At 38.9% G+C, this 15,275-nt stretch overlaps 1 protein-coding gene across 1 annotated transcript; it reads right to left on the minus strand.

Annotated features, from left to right (window-relative positions):
- Nucleotides 1-4,470: 4,470 nt before the first annotated feature.
- KIAA0408 (KIAA0408 ortholog) lies at nt 4,471-14,790 on the minus strand. The gene is made up of 5 exons (XM_068184421.1): nt 14,616-14,790; nt 11,605-11,946; nt 11,181-11,260; nt 8,608-9,973; nt 4,471-6,803 (listed from the first exon to the last, which is right to left on the minus strand). Exons 1-5 carry the CDS (start codon nt 14,748-14,750, stop codon nt 6,633-6,635), a joined length of 2,094 nt encoding a protein of 697 aa, XP_068040522.1. The 5' UTR covers nt 14,751-14,790; the 3' UTR covers nt 4,471-6,632.
- Between the last annotated feature and the right edge of the window lie 485 nt (nt 14,791-15,275).

Genomic DNA, 15,275 nt, shown 5'->3' on the forward strand with positions numbered 1-15,275 from the left:
TCTTGGCCCTTTGTACATCTAGTTCAGCTTTTGGCCAACTTCCAATAGTAAATGAGGAATTCTTCACTTTCTGTCCCCACTGCTATGAAATTTTGTTGTAAAGTGAATTAAAATTGTAGAAATCCATCCAAAAGGTGGTTGAAAGGAATACAGACTCCTGCACAGAAAAGGAAAAAGCTTTTTCCACACTACAGTAGAAAAAAGGACACATTAAATTATTCAGCCCCAAACTGGCTTATGCAGTGCCTATTGCAGAAAGATAACTAAAGCCATCTTTCTCTGTTTTCTCTCATCTGGTCTGTAGAAATATCATATGTTTTGCAGGTCTGGAGGGCTGTGGAAGAGAAGCTGGAAAGTGAAAAGAAGCCTCCATAGAACTATTTTTACCAGGCCTATTTCTCTTCTCCTAAGGTGGTTGAATGGATCCCCTTCTGATGGAAGGAGAGGGAAGGAAGGAGTAAAACTACAGAAAGGAGAAATAGAAGAACTTTGCATGGAAAACACTGTTAATCTTAAACTGACAAAGTCACGTCCATGTACAGGGAGACCAGTACAGCCATTTTTCTGTGCCTAAGCTTGAGAACTTTTCTTATTATCTCTATTTTTATGATCTTTTTTTTTTTCCCACAGTACAAGAGGCAAAATCATGATCAGAGCTGTAACGCAGGCTTATAATATTTTGAAGGAAAATATGACATGCATAAGCACATTTCTTTCATTAAAAGATTTGATTGCATTTACTTACATGAAGTTGGACTTTCAGAAACTGCTGGATCCCAAAAAGTCACATGCTATCTTTATGTAAAGATTTCAGCACCGTTCTTTGGGAGGAGTCTGTTTATATACAATATTAGACATAATTTTTCTGTATGTACTATGTATGTGGCTGTGGTGCTCATATATGCAGTAAAGTGTCTTACAGCAAAAAACAGCTTCACTGGATACTGTTGGACTTCCTGGAAGAAAAGTTCCTAAGATGTGAGCCCATGTGCAAGTGTTTGAGTGTGTGTGCACACAAAGATCTAAAAGTGTATGAGCCAGTTTGTGAACTTGAGTAGATATTTTGGCCTCAGAAGATCTCCTATGAAACTTCTTAGCAGCAACAGCAAGTCAAGTGTCTTCAGCTGAATTAGGAAAAAAAAATCCCAAACTCCCAAAACAATCAGAATGTCTTAGTGGAAACTAGAAAGATCCTGCAAAGAAACAAGCACGCCATATGTACACACATATCTGGCTGTGGTGTTCTTCCAACAATATCTTAAGCAGCTCTACATCACATATGGTACTGGAACAGCTGACCTGCTGCAGATATCTTGTGATACAGAAGAAAAATTCAGTATGATTTTCTGTGTCACCATGCCAGCTGGCAGTGTCATGTTTGCAGAGTTCACATATGACTGCAATTTTCTTTAATGACAGTCCTTTCCTACCATGAATATGATTCAGAAATTATTCTAGCTGCAGTAAACTCATTTAGGGAAATTTGAGGGGCACTGGCAGAAGTGCAGGCACATCTGCCACAGCCAGTGGCATCTCTCCATGTGGAGGGGCAGTCAAAATCAGACTCCTCAGCATTGCAATCCCTGTGATACATTAGCAGGTTAGTAGAAGTCTAAGCATCCACTGAGATCTAATATTAAAGAACCTCTGGCTTTAATGAGTTGACTAGTAAAGGGATTTAAGTCAACCAGTAATATCAGTCAGCAAAGCTTGCTTACTTGTGTTACATAACCTAGACATACCTGCGCAGGGCCTGGTCTCTTCCCACTGTTCGTTTTGGGATTGCATCTACTCCATAGTAAAGGGAAAAATTATCTCATGTGATAGACCAGTATATTTTGGGCTCACACATTAGATAATCTGATCTTAAGATATAACATGTATGGACTCCCCTGCAGTGTCATTTTTCAGTGAATCTTGGCCATACACACACACAAACATGCACCACTAGGAGGAAACAAATTCCAGACCCTTTAACAGAAACATTACTGACAGCAGGTACTAGAGAAAAGGCATTAATTAACAACACATTCACTTTGATCATGTTGATGGTTCAATCTCTCTTATCCCATGGAAATTCTGGTACAATTCTTTCTATAGCAACATAGTTAGCAAGGCACCCTTAGATATGAGGTGCCACAGCCACACAGCAACTGGAACAACTGAACACATCAGAAACACATCTCAACTGATACAAGAACTTTGCCAACAGAAGAGGTCTGAGGGAGAGGGTTAGAACCGAAGTGCAAAAGCAAATGAATTGTCATTTCAAAATGCAAAAGCACAAGTTTTGTATAATGTATGCCATTAACAGTGGATGAAGAAAGTGCATTTTCAGTGATGCAAAACAATAGATCAAGATCTAATATATTGTGAATGACAATAGTAATATCATCACTTTTTAGAACAGCCTGTCCAAAAAATATTTTGGCTGCAGTACAGGTAGAAAGTCCTATGGTATGGCATATACATTCAGACCAACGACAATAAACCACATAAAAGTACAGACTGCAAATCAAAGAGGGTTGGTAAGGCCAGAGGGAACAAGGGGCTTTGATTTAGTGCATTTAGAGCACCTTCCAGTGTAAAGGCATGTACACAACTAAAGACACCACTACAAATGAGAATACCATTACTGAGAATATTAGCATGAAATGGTTAGATTTCTATATTACAGATCTCAAAGCCAAAGAAATTCTTTGCAGAGCAGCATGGTGAGAATTGCATAAATTCTTGGGCCTGCCTTCTGGATTGCTGTAAATGTTTGTTAAAATGCTGTTGAAGACATTTGGATACAAAATCCCCATTTTAAACCCCAATTTTTAAAATAGACAACTGGAGAAATAAACTGATGTTCTGAATGCTCTGGAAAATTCTATTACACTGATTGCCAATCCTTTCCTACATATAACAACCAATTCCCTTACAGTGTGTGTAATAGTGAAGGACAATTGTGTTGTTGCTGGAAAACAAAGTTCGTTCCTTCAGCAAAACTTTAAAGATACATAAGTCTGGCACGTATATTGTAAAGAAAAATCAACTAATGGAAGTGTACTCTGAGTTAGAGGAATGATATGCAGAGGTTTTGATAGGAATTATTCTCCTCTACTCCTTCTGCCTCCAGCAGAGGGTCTGAGTCAGGCCAATTTTCTAGCCTCCAGGCAGCCTGCTCTGTTACATATGCAAGTAAGATCTAAGACATGCTTCTCTGTATGCTTCTACCTTGCCACACTCCTCCATTAAAAAGTCTGGTAAGAGTATGGCTGTATGTCCTGGCATGAGGGAGAATGATGCTTTCCGTCAACTAAGTACCAGACATCTGATTCCTAGTGACACCCCCATTTCAATGGGCAGCTGACTCTGTGTCTCCAGGGAGTTACTAAGACATGCAATAAAGAGAGACTATCTCAGAGTACAAGTAAGAATAACACACATCTGCATTAAGACTTCAGACAGGGTATGGAGAAGTAAAATCATTAAAACCAATTTCAGAAACAGGCTTACAAAGCTCACCACTTCCATTGGTGACACTACGATTAATAGGAAGGTCAAGTTAGGCTTAGATCATTTGTGTTTCTTGCACAAGTGTGTGCATATGTGTAGATTATCTTGTCAGAAACAACACAGGGGAACTTGAAAGCCCAAAGGAGCTTTTCCCCCTGCAGCACATAAGTGAATAAAGCCTTTACTGTGGTTCAATAACCACAGTTATGGGAACTAGAAAAATCACCACAGTCCACTGGCCCTGTTAAAAGGGCAGTTGAAGAGACTATTTAAACAGTGACAGTGGCAATTTTCTAAAGTTAGGCTTTCCAGCTAGCTGTCTGCAGACCAAAATCACCAGTTTTGATACTTTTAGGCATCAGAACCAATGTCTAAAATTAGATGGACACAGAAAATCTTGACAAAATGGACTCATCCTAGTCGTTTATTTCAAAAACCTTCTGTTCATTTAACTTACAGACATCAGGGAATGTTGTTGGTATTTGATCCTTTTCTGTGATTCAACAATGTGGTCTATGTCAAAGGCAACCAAAGAAACTGAAGGGAACTAAAGAAACACCTCCACTGACTAATCAAGGCAAATGCTTTTGGAGTTACATACTTCAAACAAAACTGCATCAGAACAAAACTGCTTAACTTCACCATAAAGGTAATTAAAGAAGTGTTTTTGCAGTCAACAGTGACTGAAGTTAACCACCACATTTTTTTACAATTCTCTCATATTACCCTTTCCTCAGCACTAGGCATTCAAAGCTGGTCAGCTACTTAGGCATTTAAAAGGCCAGTTTGCAAGGTACTTTGGTTTGCCAATTTTCATAGTTAGACAGAATATTAAACCATGTTCCAAATTTACCATGAATCATGTCTCAGTTTTCTAGTGCTGAGGAAGTGAATGGAGTGCAATTTCTGAATTAGGACACACAGTCAAATTTATAGAACCCTTGATTTTTCACTTGAGAACACCGATTTTTGTCTCTATCCAAACTGTATGAATTTTCTTCAAGATTTTCTGTCCTTGTATCTTTTCCAGCAATAACTTTGCAATAATAGCTGAGTAAATTTTGATGAATTGTTGATTTGTTTGAAGTCTTCATGTATTGTGGGATAGACCTAGAAAGGGCCAGAAGTTTAGATAGAGCAAATTATTCTGAGTGTATTTTTTGCCAAGCAGACAGCCAAAATGGCATGATAAATTGGGATTTATGGCTCTAATGCCTGCTCACTCCAATATTTGCAAGCCTGAAGTGTTACCAATACTACCACACAGGCTATTGCTCAGAACACAGGACCTCCTGCTTTCTCTCTCTTCAAAAGCAAAGTTGTGCAGAGGAAAGAAGAATAAGGTCCTTAAAGTAAGGATAAAGGTATTAATTCTCAGCATGACTGGAATTGAACAACAGATCACTACCAAATTGAGCACATTAAATTTTCCCTATATTCCACATATACAATTCACTAGGACAAAAGCCTATACTCTCTCTGAAATCCTTTTTACATTCACATAAGAAGATGTGCACATTAATGGATCCCGGGATGATTTTTGAAATTCCTTAGAACACACTATGTTTCTCCAGAAGAAGAAGAAAAGTTGCCAGACAAGATCAGGCTGATGTTGAAGAAGTGCCTTTTTACTCCTTCTGACCTAGACATGCTGTTTAAAGGTAACATTTATCATCATTACTGCACTGTGTATCCAGCAGCAGCCTAACGAAAGGTGCAAAAATTCCAGGATGAAGGTCACTGTCTTTCTGAAAGTTCAGAGCCTGGACAGCATCCATACTTTCGCTCTGTGAGAAGGAACAAGCCAGGCTCAGTGCATGTCATTCAGATGGCAAATAATACCAAGTCAAGTGATGACAACACCAGAGTCACAATGCCAGGTGTCAGGATTTCGGGCACCATTCGGGCATCATAGCTCGATGCAATATTTCCCTACTAGATGCAGCTTGTTGCCAGAGTGCAAGTAAACTTTGTAACTGACTGCCATGAGTCAGTCCAGGAGCAGGGAATTAAGTGGCTCAGGCACTCTAGTCTAGGAGAAGAGTAAAAAAGGAGTGTGGCTGCAGCACTGGGAGCAACAGTGCTTGTTCTCCTGCCTTGAGGGAAAGTAAACAAGTCCATTGTTATCTGACTTTGCCAAACCTCAAAGTATAATGCTAGAAGGAAAAATAAGTTTTACAGAATTGAGCATATACAACTGTTTTCTTCCCTTCATAAATTGTATGTTAGAGTAGCTGAATCTACCAAAGTGTTTACAGTATGCTATATATATATGATGGCACATTTAAGCTTTGTAAAGGGTTTGGAACATTTCAGAAATGTCTCTGGTGCTGAAAAAGGCTTATGTATTACAAATCATATAATATTTTAATTCAGAAAAAATATGTTTGGGAATTTTGTCCTAGCATTAGGGTTAAGAAACTGAACGAGGATGCCATGAAGCATGGCTGACAAATCAGTCAAGCTAGTCTGCTTCAGATACATATTGTGCAAGGCATTATCACTGCGATCAGTCACAAAAAATGCATATTTAGTTTTTTTACATTAAATACTACACCTGTGAACCTATGTAAAAGATATACAAAATATAAATGTCATCAGGACTGTATATTTCAAACTTTTTAAAATAAACACAAATTATATATATATATATATATGTAGGCATATAGGTTGTAATTTCAATGTCAACACTAGCACAGTTTGTCTCTTCTAAATACAGGCCTGTATACTTCCTAGTCCAACACATGCACCTACAAACACATGATCATGCATACAGCTTTACGTTCTGCTGTTTGCAGAAAAGTCAGAATATACAGCACTATACATTGTTTCAACTCAAAATTGATTGACAAATTAAGAAAGATGCCGTTCAAAAGAAATTCCTTGTGAACTATTAAAAAAAAAACCAAAAAAAACAGAGAAAACCAGGGATATCTCTATTTCATCTCAATAAAAACACTGAAGACCATGGTGATGATGACCTAAGATTCAGAATGCTTTGTCCAGCATGGTGGGGGTCACTCTTGAACAAAACACAACAGTGTGGAAATTGTTGCTATGACACATACCAAACACAGTTATAGTGAAGGCATAGAGCTTTCACAACACCTTCCAACCCAGCTCTGGGTTCAGACTACTGAGGTCTCTGACCGAAAGGAGACAGAGTTGTACACTGTTCTTCTCACAGCAGGTGGTGCTGATGGGGATCTGGATGCCCATCTGGAAGGTAGGCGTCGATTTGCTGGCCGAGCGGGACGGGAGAAGCCCTTCTCACTTGAACATTTAGCTGGCACACATATCTAGAACAAAAAGGCAAGTTCTTGCTTTAACAAGTTACAGCTTTTGTGGAACGCAGCAGGAATGCAGGAAGACATTTGTGGTGACCTCAGAACAGGTGGTTGGAAGCTATTAAAAGGAGTGCAGCAATGCACAGAATGCAAAAGAACAGCTATTTCTATGTACAGGGATTCTCACATCAGTTCTGGTTTAAAATACATGAAGACAAGTGTCACACACAAGGAAACGTATAACATGATAGTGCAAGACAAAATTGACATTTCTTCTTATCTTTTCATTTCTAGAAGTTTATTTTTCAATGAATGCTGTTAAATATTCCAAGTGTAGAACTCAGAACACCATCTGATATTACTGGAGTAGGATCTAGATACTTCTCAGGTATTTTTTGACATTCTATTCAAGGAAACTCTGTTTCCATTAGTTCTGTGTGAAGCTGTTTAATTTGGTAACTAATTCAGAATGGTTATGTGTTAATACAGTGTCATGTCTACCAGCAGAGCCATAGAGATGCAGAGGAAAGTCATCAGATTTTGATTATAGCTACATTGATTTAAATTTGAAATAATGAAAATAAACCCAGTGCCTCAAGCCACATGTAGTTCTTTACATCTCTGAAATATTAATTCTGCTGGACATAAAATGGTAACTCCTGGTCAGGCAGTATTCTACACTTAATTTCTACAGATAGAAATCACAATATAAAATGTGAGCCTGTGGAAAAAGTCATTATTCATTTCCTCCATATTAATTGATGAAAATTTGTTTGCCTGTCAAATGTTTATTGGATGAAAAAGAAATCAGAAGCTTCATAGCTTTTTTCTTTCTGTGCTGAAGGAAAGATGTGCCTGTTAAGCAAGACATTGCATCACAGCAAGGCTGTCAGAAAGACATGCAGAAGAAAATCTGCATGGTCAGATTCTCAGCTGCTTAAGTCTATATAGCTCCACTGAAGTCTGTGCATTTGTGCCAGTTTAAGGCATACCAGCTGACAGCCTGAACCCATTTAAGTTTCCCAGCTCAAAACATACCTGCCTTATCTTTTTTGAGATTCCAAGAAGCATATCTCTTTGTGTTCTTTGTGGACTTTTACAGAACCTGCAACTTACAGTGTGTTTTCCAAACCATCTGTTTGTCTTTTCATTAAGAAAGAATGTTGGCAAAGGCCGTATTTCTAAACTTCTGAAAATAAACTTCAGCCAAATATAAATTAATTAGTCATGCCATCCTCTTCTGTTTCTGTGAGCCTATGCTTGAATATATAGGAGAAGCTGGAGCTGAGACATGAGTGAGAGATGGTTACTTTATTACTGGAAATTTTATGGAGTCACAATACCCCTTGACATAGGCAGTTCCAAGGAAATCCTGATCCAAGTGGCACCCTGGATACTGAAAAATGTTATCTAAGACCTCTAGGGTTTGGGGCATGGCCAAGTCTGCTTAAGCCCTATGGGAAGTTTTATGACATAACACATCAGCTAAAGGAAGGAGAGAGGGTGTTAAAACCTGGTTGAAGCTCTCACTAGTTCAATCTTAGCATAACTACACTGTAGTAAAAAACTAGCTTTGCAGAACAGCAGTAGGGATAAGAATCTGGCATGTCTTCACTGCTCATTCTTACTTACATGCTCCTGCCCTCCCACAGCTCTTAAACTGCAGAGGAAATGCTCCTGATTCACCCAGATCCTGGCCTAAAGTATGTATTTTTATATAATTAGTTACAATATAATGTTAGTCTGCCCCATTTAAGAGTCTGAGGCTTGCTATGAAATGGAATTGTTTTGCTTTTGTCACTCTTATGAACCTTACCTCTGGTAACTTCTGTCTCTCTTTTCCTTGCTTGAGTTGCTGCCCAATATGCCTGGCTGAATTCCTTGGAAAGTCTTGTTTTTCTTGCTCAATCTGGAGCATTTCTAAATACTGGCTCAGTGTCTCACAACCCCCATTGGTGAATTCAGAATTTGCCTGTGTCCTTTTATCTTTGCAGCATTTTGCATTACATGGAGAAGTCACAGTTGATTTTTCATAAGTTTTCAAAAGCTTTTCAACAACACCATAGTTCGACCTTGAGTCAGCTGAACGCGGGCGGCCGGATAAATTACTTGGTTTCCAGTCATGCTCATGAAGCATGTGCCTATAACCACTGGTATTTGGAAGTCCATTCATGTGTTTTTGTTGCCCTGCTGTCCTGACAGCTTTGCTGGGGTTGTTAGTTTCTTGCTCCTTTGCTACAGAGAGCTTGTGATTTGAAACACAAGACATATTTACAGTTTCTGCCCTGCTAGTAGTAGAGTCACACAGTGGACCATAGGGTTTGTGATCTTCTGATACTGTTTGAGGCACCTGGTTTTCCTGCAGAGCATTGTTACATTTATCTGTGTGAAATACAGTCCGATTAAACTCATCAATCTTTGCTGCTAGCATTTCATTTCTTTGGGTCTTTCCCAAAGGATACCTGGTGTCATCCAAAAGATCATTGTGCGAGGTAGCAGGGGCATAAAAAACATTACTGTAAAAAGGGCTGCTGTGAGACTTGGTGTTTTGTTTCTGATGCATCTTGTTGCTTTGGGCCATATTTCCATCTGAGCAACTCTTTTGGGCTGACAGTGGGGAAGGCTCATTTTTATTGTCTTTTCCAAGCTTGCCCATATCATATGCCCATGTGTTGTGGCAGAAACTTGTTGGAACATTGCACTCAATTTTGGTTACAGGTATTGCAGCAGTTATCATCCCAGGGACCTTCACAGCCCGCCCTTTATTTGCACAGGCTATTGCAGATTTATTTGTGTTTACAGGTGAAGGATTCCTCAGTTTCCCCCCATTCCAGCAATCCTGAGACTTGCAATTGCTATTGATACCTGGATCTCTTACTGGTGCTTCTGAAAGCTGTACAACTGCAGAAAGTGAGTTTGTTAGGTGCCGAGAAGTGCTCCGTGGAGGAATTGGTGGAGCTTCTTTCTTTTGCCAAGGTCTGAAATCTGTTCCTGTGTCACCAGTAAGACTACCGTCCTTCAAAGCCTTGGTAGAGCTCATCAGATTTTTCCTATTATTATGTTCCTCTGTTTCAAAAGCAACTGAAGTCTGTGATTCATTGCTGGACACATGGTTCATCTCAGGCAGAATAACTGTGTTTTGGGTTTCTTCAAATTCCCCCAGGGAAGGAAGTGACTCCATTCTGGAAATAACAGAGGAGGTCTTTTAGGGATGAGCAATAAGGAACATTCCAGAGGACCTCAGCATGGATTAATTCTCCCCAGAAGCAGGTGTTTTAACACTAGCTATTTAAAAAGGTTTAGGAGCAGTTTCACTGCAGCTGATACACCCAGCACAATCAAAACACACATAAAATTTAAAGAAAGGTCAACAAAAGGAATTTGCATTCCTTTCCTTTGCCACTAAAATTCTTTTTCTGAGTTTTTTAGATGATGACTGTTTTCTTATCTCTGCTACAGTAAGTACAGTAGGATCTTGTTCTAATGACTCATAGGAGTCTACCTGACTATGAACTGAATGAAGAAAGCTGTAGGACACAGTGTATCCCTTCTTCAGATACATAACCTTACACATGAGATCTGCCTTTTGATATATGATAAAAAAGCATCTTTAAAAGTTATGCATCAGCTATGAATCCATTTGCTCCAAAGATACAAAGAGTAGCCCAGCTAAAATAATGAATTAGTGACAGACTTTTAACTGATCACATGGTGAAGTGTGAGAAATTCCTCTGACCTATGGGAGCATCTGAGAAGGTTCAGTTTTACCTAAGAATTTCTGCTCAACTCAAGAGGCATTCTGGTGTTTAGCTTGCTAGAGAAGACAATGAACACTGAATTTTTAACAGATGATGGAATGTTCACTTGCCATACTTTTCAGGGTCTGACTTGCCATCTTTCCATTAGTACAAATGTATGGTAGTCAATCCTTCCCTCTCTTGCTTTCTTTCTGCTCTTGGATCATCAGTTCCTGACACATCTCCCACACTTAAGGCTAGATTTGGGCTTTAACTAAGAAATTCCCAGCCTGAAAAACCCATACAGTGTTGCATAAAACTACATGGAAATGGGGCCAGAGTAGACAGAAATATCTGTTCACTTTCCCAATCCTCTGTACAGCCATTAGAAACAAATACAATTTCATCTCATATAAATACTAATCTGAATTTTTATGTTCTGTATATAAAATCCATTTTGCTAGTAAAGCCTGCCTTTGTATCATATTTCAGCAAATTTCATTTGAATGGTCTATGCTGAGCACTGAGACACTAGGAGGATAGGAACTGCCCAACCAATAAATCCAACAGCAAACCTGCCTTCAAAGTGAAAAACATAAGGAGACTTATTCATTTCCTTCCTCTAACATAAGAAGTGCAAAGATGTTTTTACCTTCTGTGATTGGACTTCTTTCGAATTTCCTCTTGATAGCTGCACAATTCTTCACTGACTCTGGCAAGTTCTTTAAGAGCCTTTATAAATAGAAAACCAGTCCTTTAATATATACATTTAAAACTATTTCTCCAGAATTAATTTGAAACTTGTGGTTATTTGCATTTAAGATTCACAGCAGAGGGAAGTATTATGAGGAAAGATACAAAAATGCCCCTACCCTATGAGCAGAGGCAAAGAACATGCTGTTAACGCATTCAAACAGTGACAAGACACTCATTGATAGCAAACTAGGAGCAAGTAGAGACAGTGACTTGTGGAAAGCTAAAATCAGGGAGATCAGTTTTTTAGCTTAACCTGGCAGGCCAAAGTCCTCAGTGTTTTCTTCCTCCTTGTAACTGAAAAATGCTCATACTTTACTTACTATATTGAGATCACCAATATAATTCTTGGTATTTTGCTCCGAAGTTTTAATGGCGAGGCTGTCTTCAGGTTCTTCGTGGCTCTCAAAGGCCAGATTATCCACTAACAGAGTATTGTTTCTGCTCTTGTCTCTGGGTTCCTTCCACTCGTGTCCTGTTATAACAAGCAGACTCCCTTTCTCCATTCTGTTGTTTGCCACATTGTGTTGATGGTTCAGCTCTGCTGTGTCACTCTCTTGCAAAGTAGGGGAATGCATGGACAGCTGCTGCATCTTGCTCTGAATGGCCTTGCTATCATGGACAGTCATATTGCTCTCCCTTCTGAGTTTTACCTCTTGGTAAAGCTGAAAAAACAATAGAACCTTTTATTAAATCATGGTATTGTAATGAACTTTACAGCAAAGCCCCCATATTTATCTTCTGTTTTGAATGATGCTTCACTCAGCAGCACTGATTAGAAAAATTCTAGATGTGTTAGTAGGAAAGTGCTGACTCACCTAGTGTGACAATTCAAACACCATGATTGCCACAGGATAAGGCTGTTACCATTCCCAAACTCTGCCATAATGTTAATGGCTTCCACCTCTGGCTGAGACTGGAAGAGATCTCATGAGATAACTGGCCCTGTCTTGGGCTGAAAGCTGCATGGTTGTTTTCCAAGTAATATCAGCACACTATGTGGTGGACACAAGTGTTATCTGATGGATAGGGAATGTCGGGGAATGCGACAGAGAGAGAGTGTTCTGGCTACGTTACAGCCCATTAAAGCATATTATTTGAAGGAGAGGAAGTGAATTCTCATAAAATACAATGCCATCTGCACTAGAGCAGACTCTTTCAGTTCTCAGACAAGTGAAATTCTTCCCTATGACTGGAGTGATAAATCAGTACTGCAGAATGGTATTATTTGACAATGTGCTCTCACCCTCTTCTTTTATGTTATCTGCTGAGATCCAGTGGCTTCATTAGTAAATGGTGTTAATTCTGGTTACACAGCACATTCAAACTAGGAACTGTGGTAAATTATAAATTAGAAAAAATGGCAACATCATAAAAATCTCTTCTGCTTACAGTATAATTTCCAGTGCCAAGAATCCCACAGCTCTGTATAAATATTCATTCTTAACTTGCTCTCATGAAGAAAGCACACAGACACCTCTGAACAGCCATCTGCCTGCCCTCTCACAGTGCACAAGGCCATCACAACAGCTTTTGGAAGGACAGTGGAAAAGAATAACAACATGCAGAACATGTGGCCATTTCATGGGTAGTGCTGTGGATTAGAAGTATTCTCACGTTCAGAGACTTAACACTTGACCTCATCCTGGGTTTTCAGATTTCACTCCCAAAGCCCAGCTGCTCATGGAAACTGAGGGCTGAACTTTGCCATTTCCAAGAAATAAGAGCCTCATGTATTCAGCATACCAATAGGAAGGAAGGACACCACTCCATAATATCTCCTAAACCCCAAAAATTTTTCTGGAGGAATTAAGTTTGGTGGGCTAGAGAAAACTGCCAAAATAAAATACAAGCTGATAAGTAAGTACAAATTTTATTGAGGAAATCCTTCTACAAATAATGGCATTTAAAAGGTATCTATCTTTCCTTTTCTCCAGCCATGTGGCTTGTGGAGAAGAAATGTCTGGCACCTGATATCAGCAGCAGCTATAGTCACAGCTTAAGAGGGTATCTTAGGATTCCAATAACCTTGAGGTATAATTTGTAGTTTTGTTTGGCCCTGCAGTAGCCAGCAAATTGCTTCATTCTCTTCCTTTTAGCCCCATTCCATTCTTAATCACTTTTTCTGTCTCTGTCTTGCTTTACTAATCTCTGTGCTAATAAAGAACACGATGAAAACAGTCCTTTTCATTACTGTCGTTCCAAATCAGCTCTTATACCTAAGAAAATGAAATTCAACTACATATACAGATCACATTACTAACTTTTGAAGCATTCTCAGATTGGCAGTGAAATTAGGGAAGACTGCACAGAAAAGTCCTAATGCAAAGGACAAAATGTGGCAAAGACCATAATACCAAAGTCTGCAAGAATTGTGGGTAAAATATAAGAGAGTTGACATTATGGAGTTCTGCTGCAGGCTGGTTTAATGGGCAGTGTATGGCTGCACTTTCTTTGGTTCTGACCATTTTCCTTCTCAGTTGCATGTGAGCAATCTCTGCCATACATCCTGTGTTACTCAGCTACACGACAGTGCTGGCAGAGAGCAAGTGAAACTACTCCATGTGTGTATTAGATGAAAAATGTGGAAAGCTCACTAATGAAAAAACTTGCCTCTATGGGCTGCCAAGCAGACTCAGTTAATGCATTACAGAGTGTCAGAGGATTTGGCTGCAGGGACAATTTGGGGATAAAAGAATAATAAATATTTGCTGGGACTATTTCTGGAAGGAGATGCACTGCAAATAGCATTGCAAATGTTTGCTAGTATGTGTAAACACAAGTGGTTTCAGAACTTTCATGTTCTTTACTGTACCTGTTTTCTCTCCCAAGAGTCATCCATAAAAGGAACAGGTTTGAGCCAGAATAATTCTGTATCATGCAGTATTTAATATATACATTATTTTTAATATTACCATTTGCCCCAGCAGACCTGTGCCATCTAAAGCCTTTTTACTAGATAATTATGATACCTAAATTTCTTGTTACTAAATATGCATTTTCTAAACCCCATATTGTTCAGTATTTACTCGAAATAAGCATGTGTAATATAGGCAACATGTCTCATGCCCAGATGAATTGTCAGCTGTCCGTAGAGCCAATAATCTCATAGCTCACAAAGCCACATTCACCTCCTACCTTGTATTCATGACTATTAAATGAGTAATTGCAAATACTGCTTAATCCCTGGATTTTCACGCTTCCACCAGCTGTTAGAAACTTCCAGTGACACAAAAGAAATAGGATAAAATACAGAAAAAAAAAATTGAAGCAACTCAATGTCACTTCACCCCAAGCAAAAATGGGTAGTGTTCAGATTTTTGTTTAAAAGTACCTCTTCTATTTTTTTCTGCATGACCTTCCATTGACATTCCCATTCTTTCCTTTCATTGTCAAATCTCTCCAGCAATTCCATTTTTTCTTTATTCCAGTTCCTCTCGGTATTCTTCAGCTGTTCATGCAGGTCCATGGCTAAAGTCTGTGCAATAGCAAAGACAGCTCTCCTTTTTTTCTTTCTTCCCTGAATGTTTCCTGGAAGTTTAAGAGAATAAGTCTTACTTATGTTTTATTCTACCTTTCAGGGAACAAAGTCAACCAAGAAAATTCCCAAAATTAATAACTGAAATGAGCTTGCAGAAGACAGTATTAATGATATTTGTCTAGAATGTGACTCAAATATAGATGAACTAAGCATTATAGGACATATATGCAAAGGCAGAGATGCCCAGTCTGGAAAGGGGAGGTGGAACACATTCAGCATCACAGAATTCAGTAACATCTGCTACAGTAGGCTCTGTACCATGATCACTTTGCATCTCTGCCATTACTCTTCACTATAAATGTGTTTTCAATGAATCTGAGTCTGTCTAGTATTGAATGGCACTGCAGTATCTTGGGATCCTGCAATATCTGCCCTTGAGGATGAAAGCTATTTTTATATTTGTTCAACAGACAACTGCTATTGTAAAAGTATCATGTTTGCTCACGCACTCCC

The sequence above is a fragment of the Anomalospiza imberbis genome, chromosome 3 (assembly GCF_031753505.1).
Source record: "Anomalospiza imberbis isolate Cuckoo-Finch-1a 21T00152 chromosome 3, ASM3175350v1, whole genome shotgun sequence".
NCBI lineage: Eukaryota > Metazoa > Chordata > Aves > Passeriformes > Viduidae > Anomalospiza > Anomalospiza imberbis.

What these genes read in the sequence shown, in the direction of transcription:
- KIAA0408 (XM_068184421.1), bottom strand. Translation starts at nt 14,750, where the DNA reads ATGGACCTGCATGAACAGCTGAAGAATACCGAGAGGAACTGGAATAAA. An exon ending in AAGAAGTCCAATCACAGAAG is followed by an intron (nt 9,974 to 11,180) that starts GTAAAAACATCT and finishes TGTTATTTCCAG; the next exon opens with AATGGAGTCACTTCCTTCCC. An exon ending in AGAGACAGAAGTTACCAGAG is followed by an intron (nt 6,804 to 8,607) that starts GTAAGGTTCATA and finishes TTTTTGTTCTAG; the next exon opens with ATATGTGTGCCAGCTAAATG.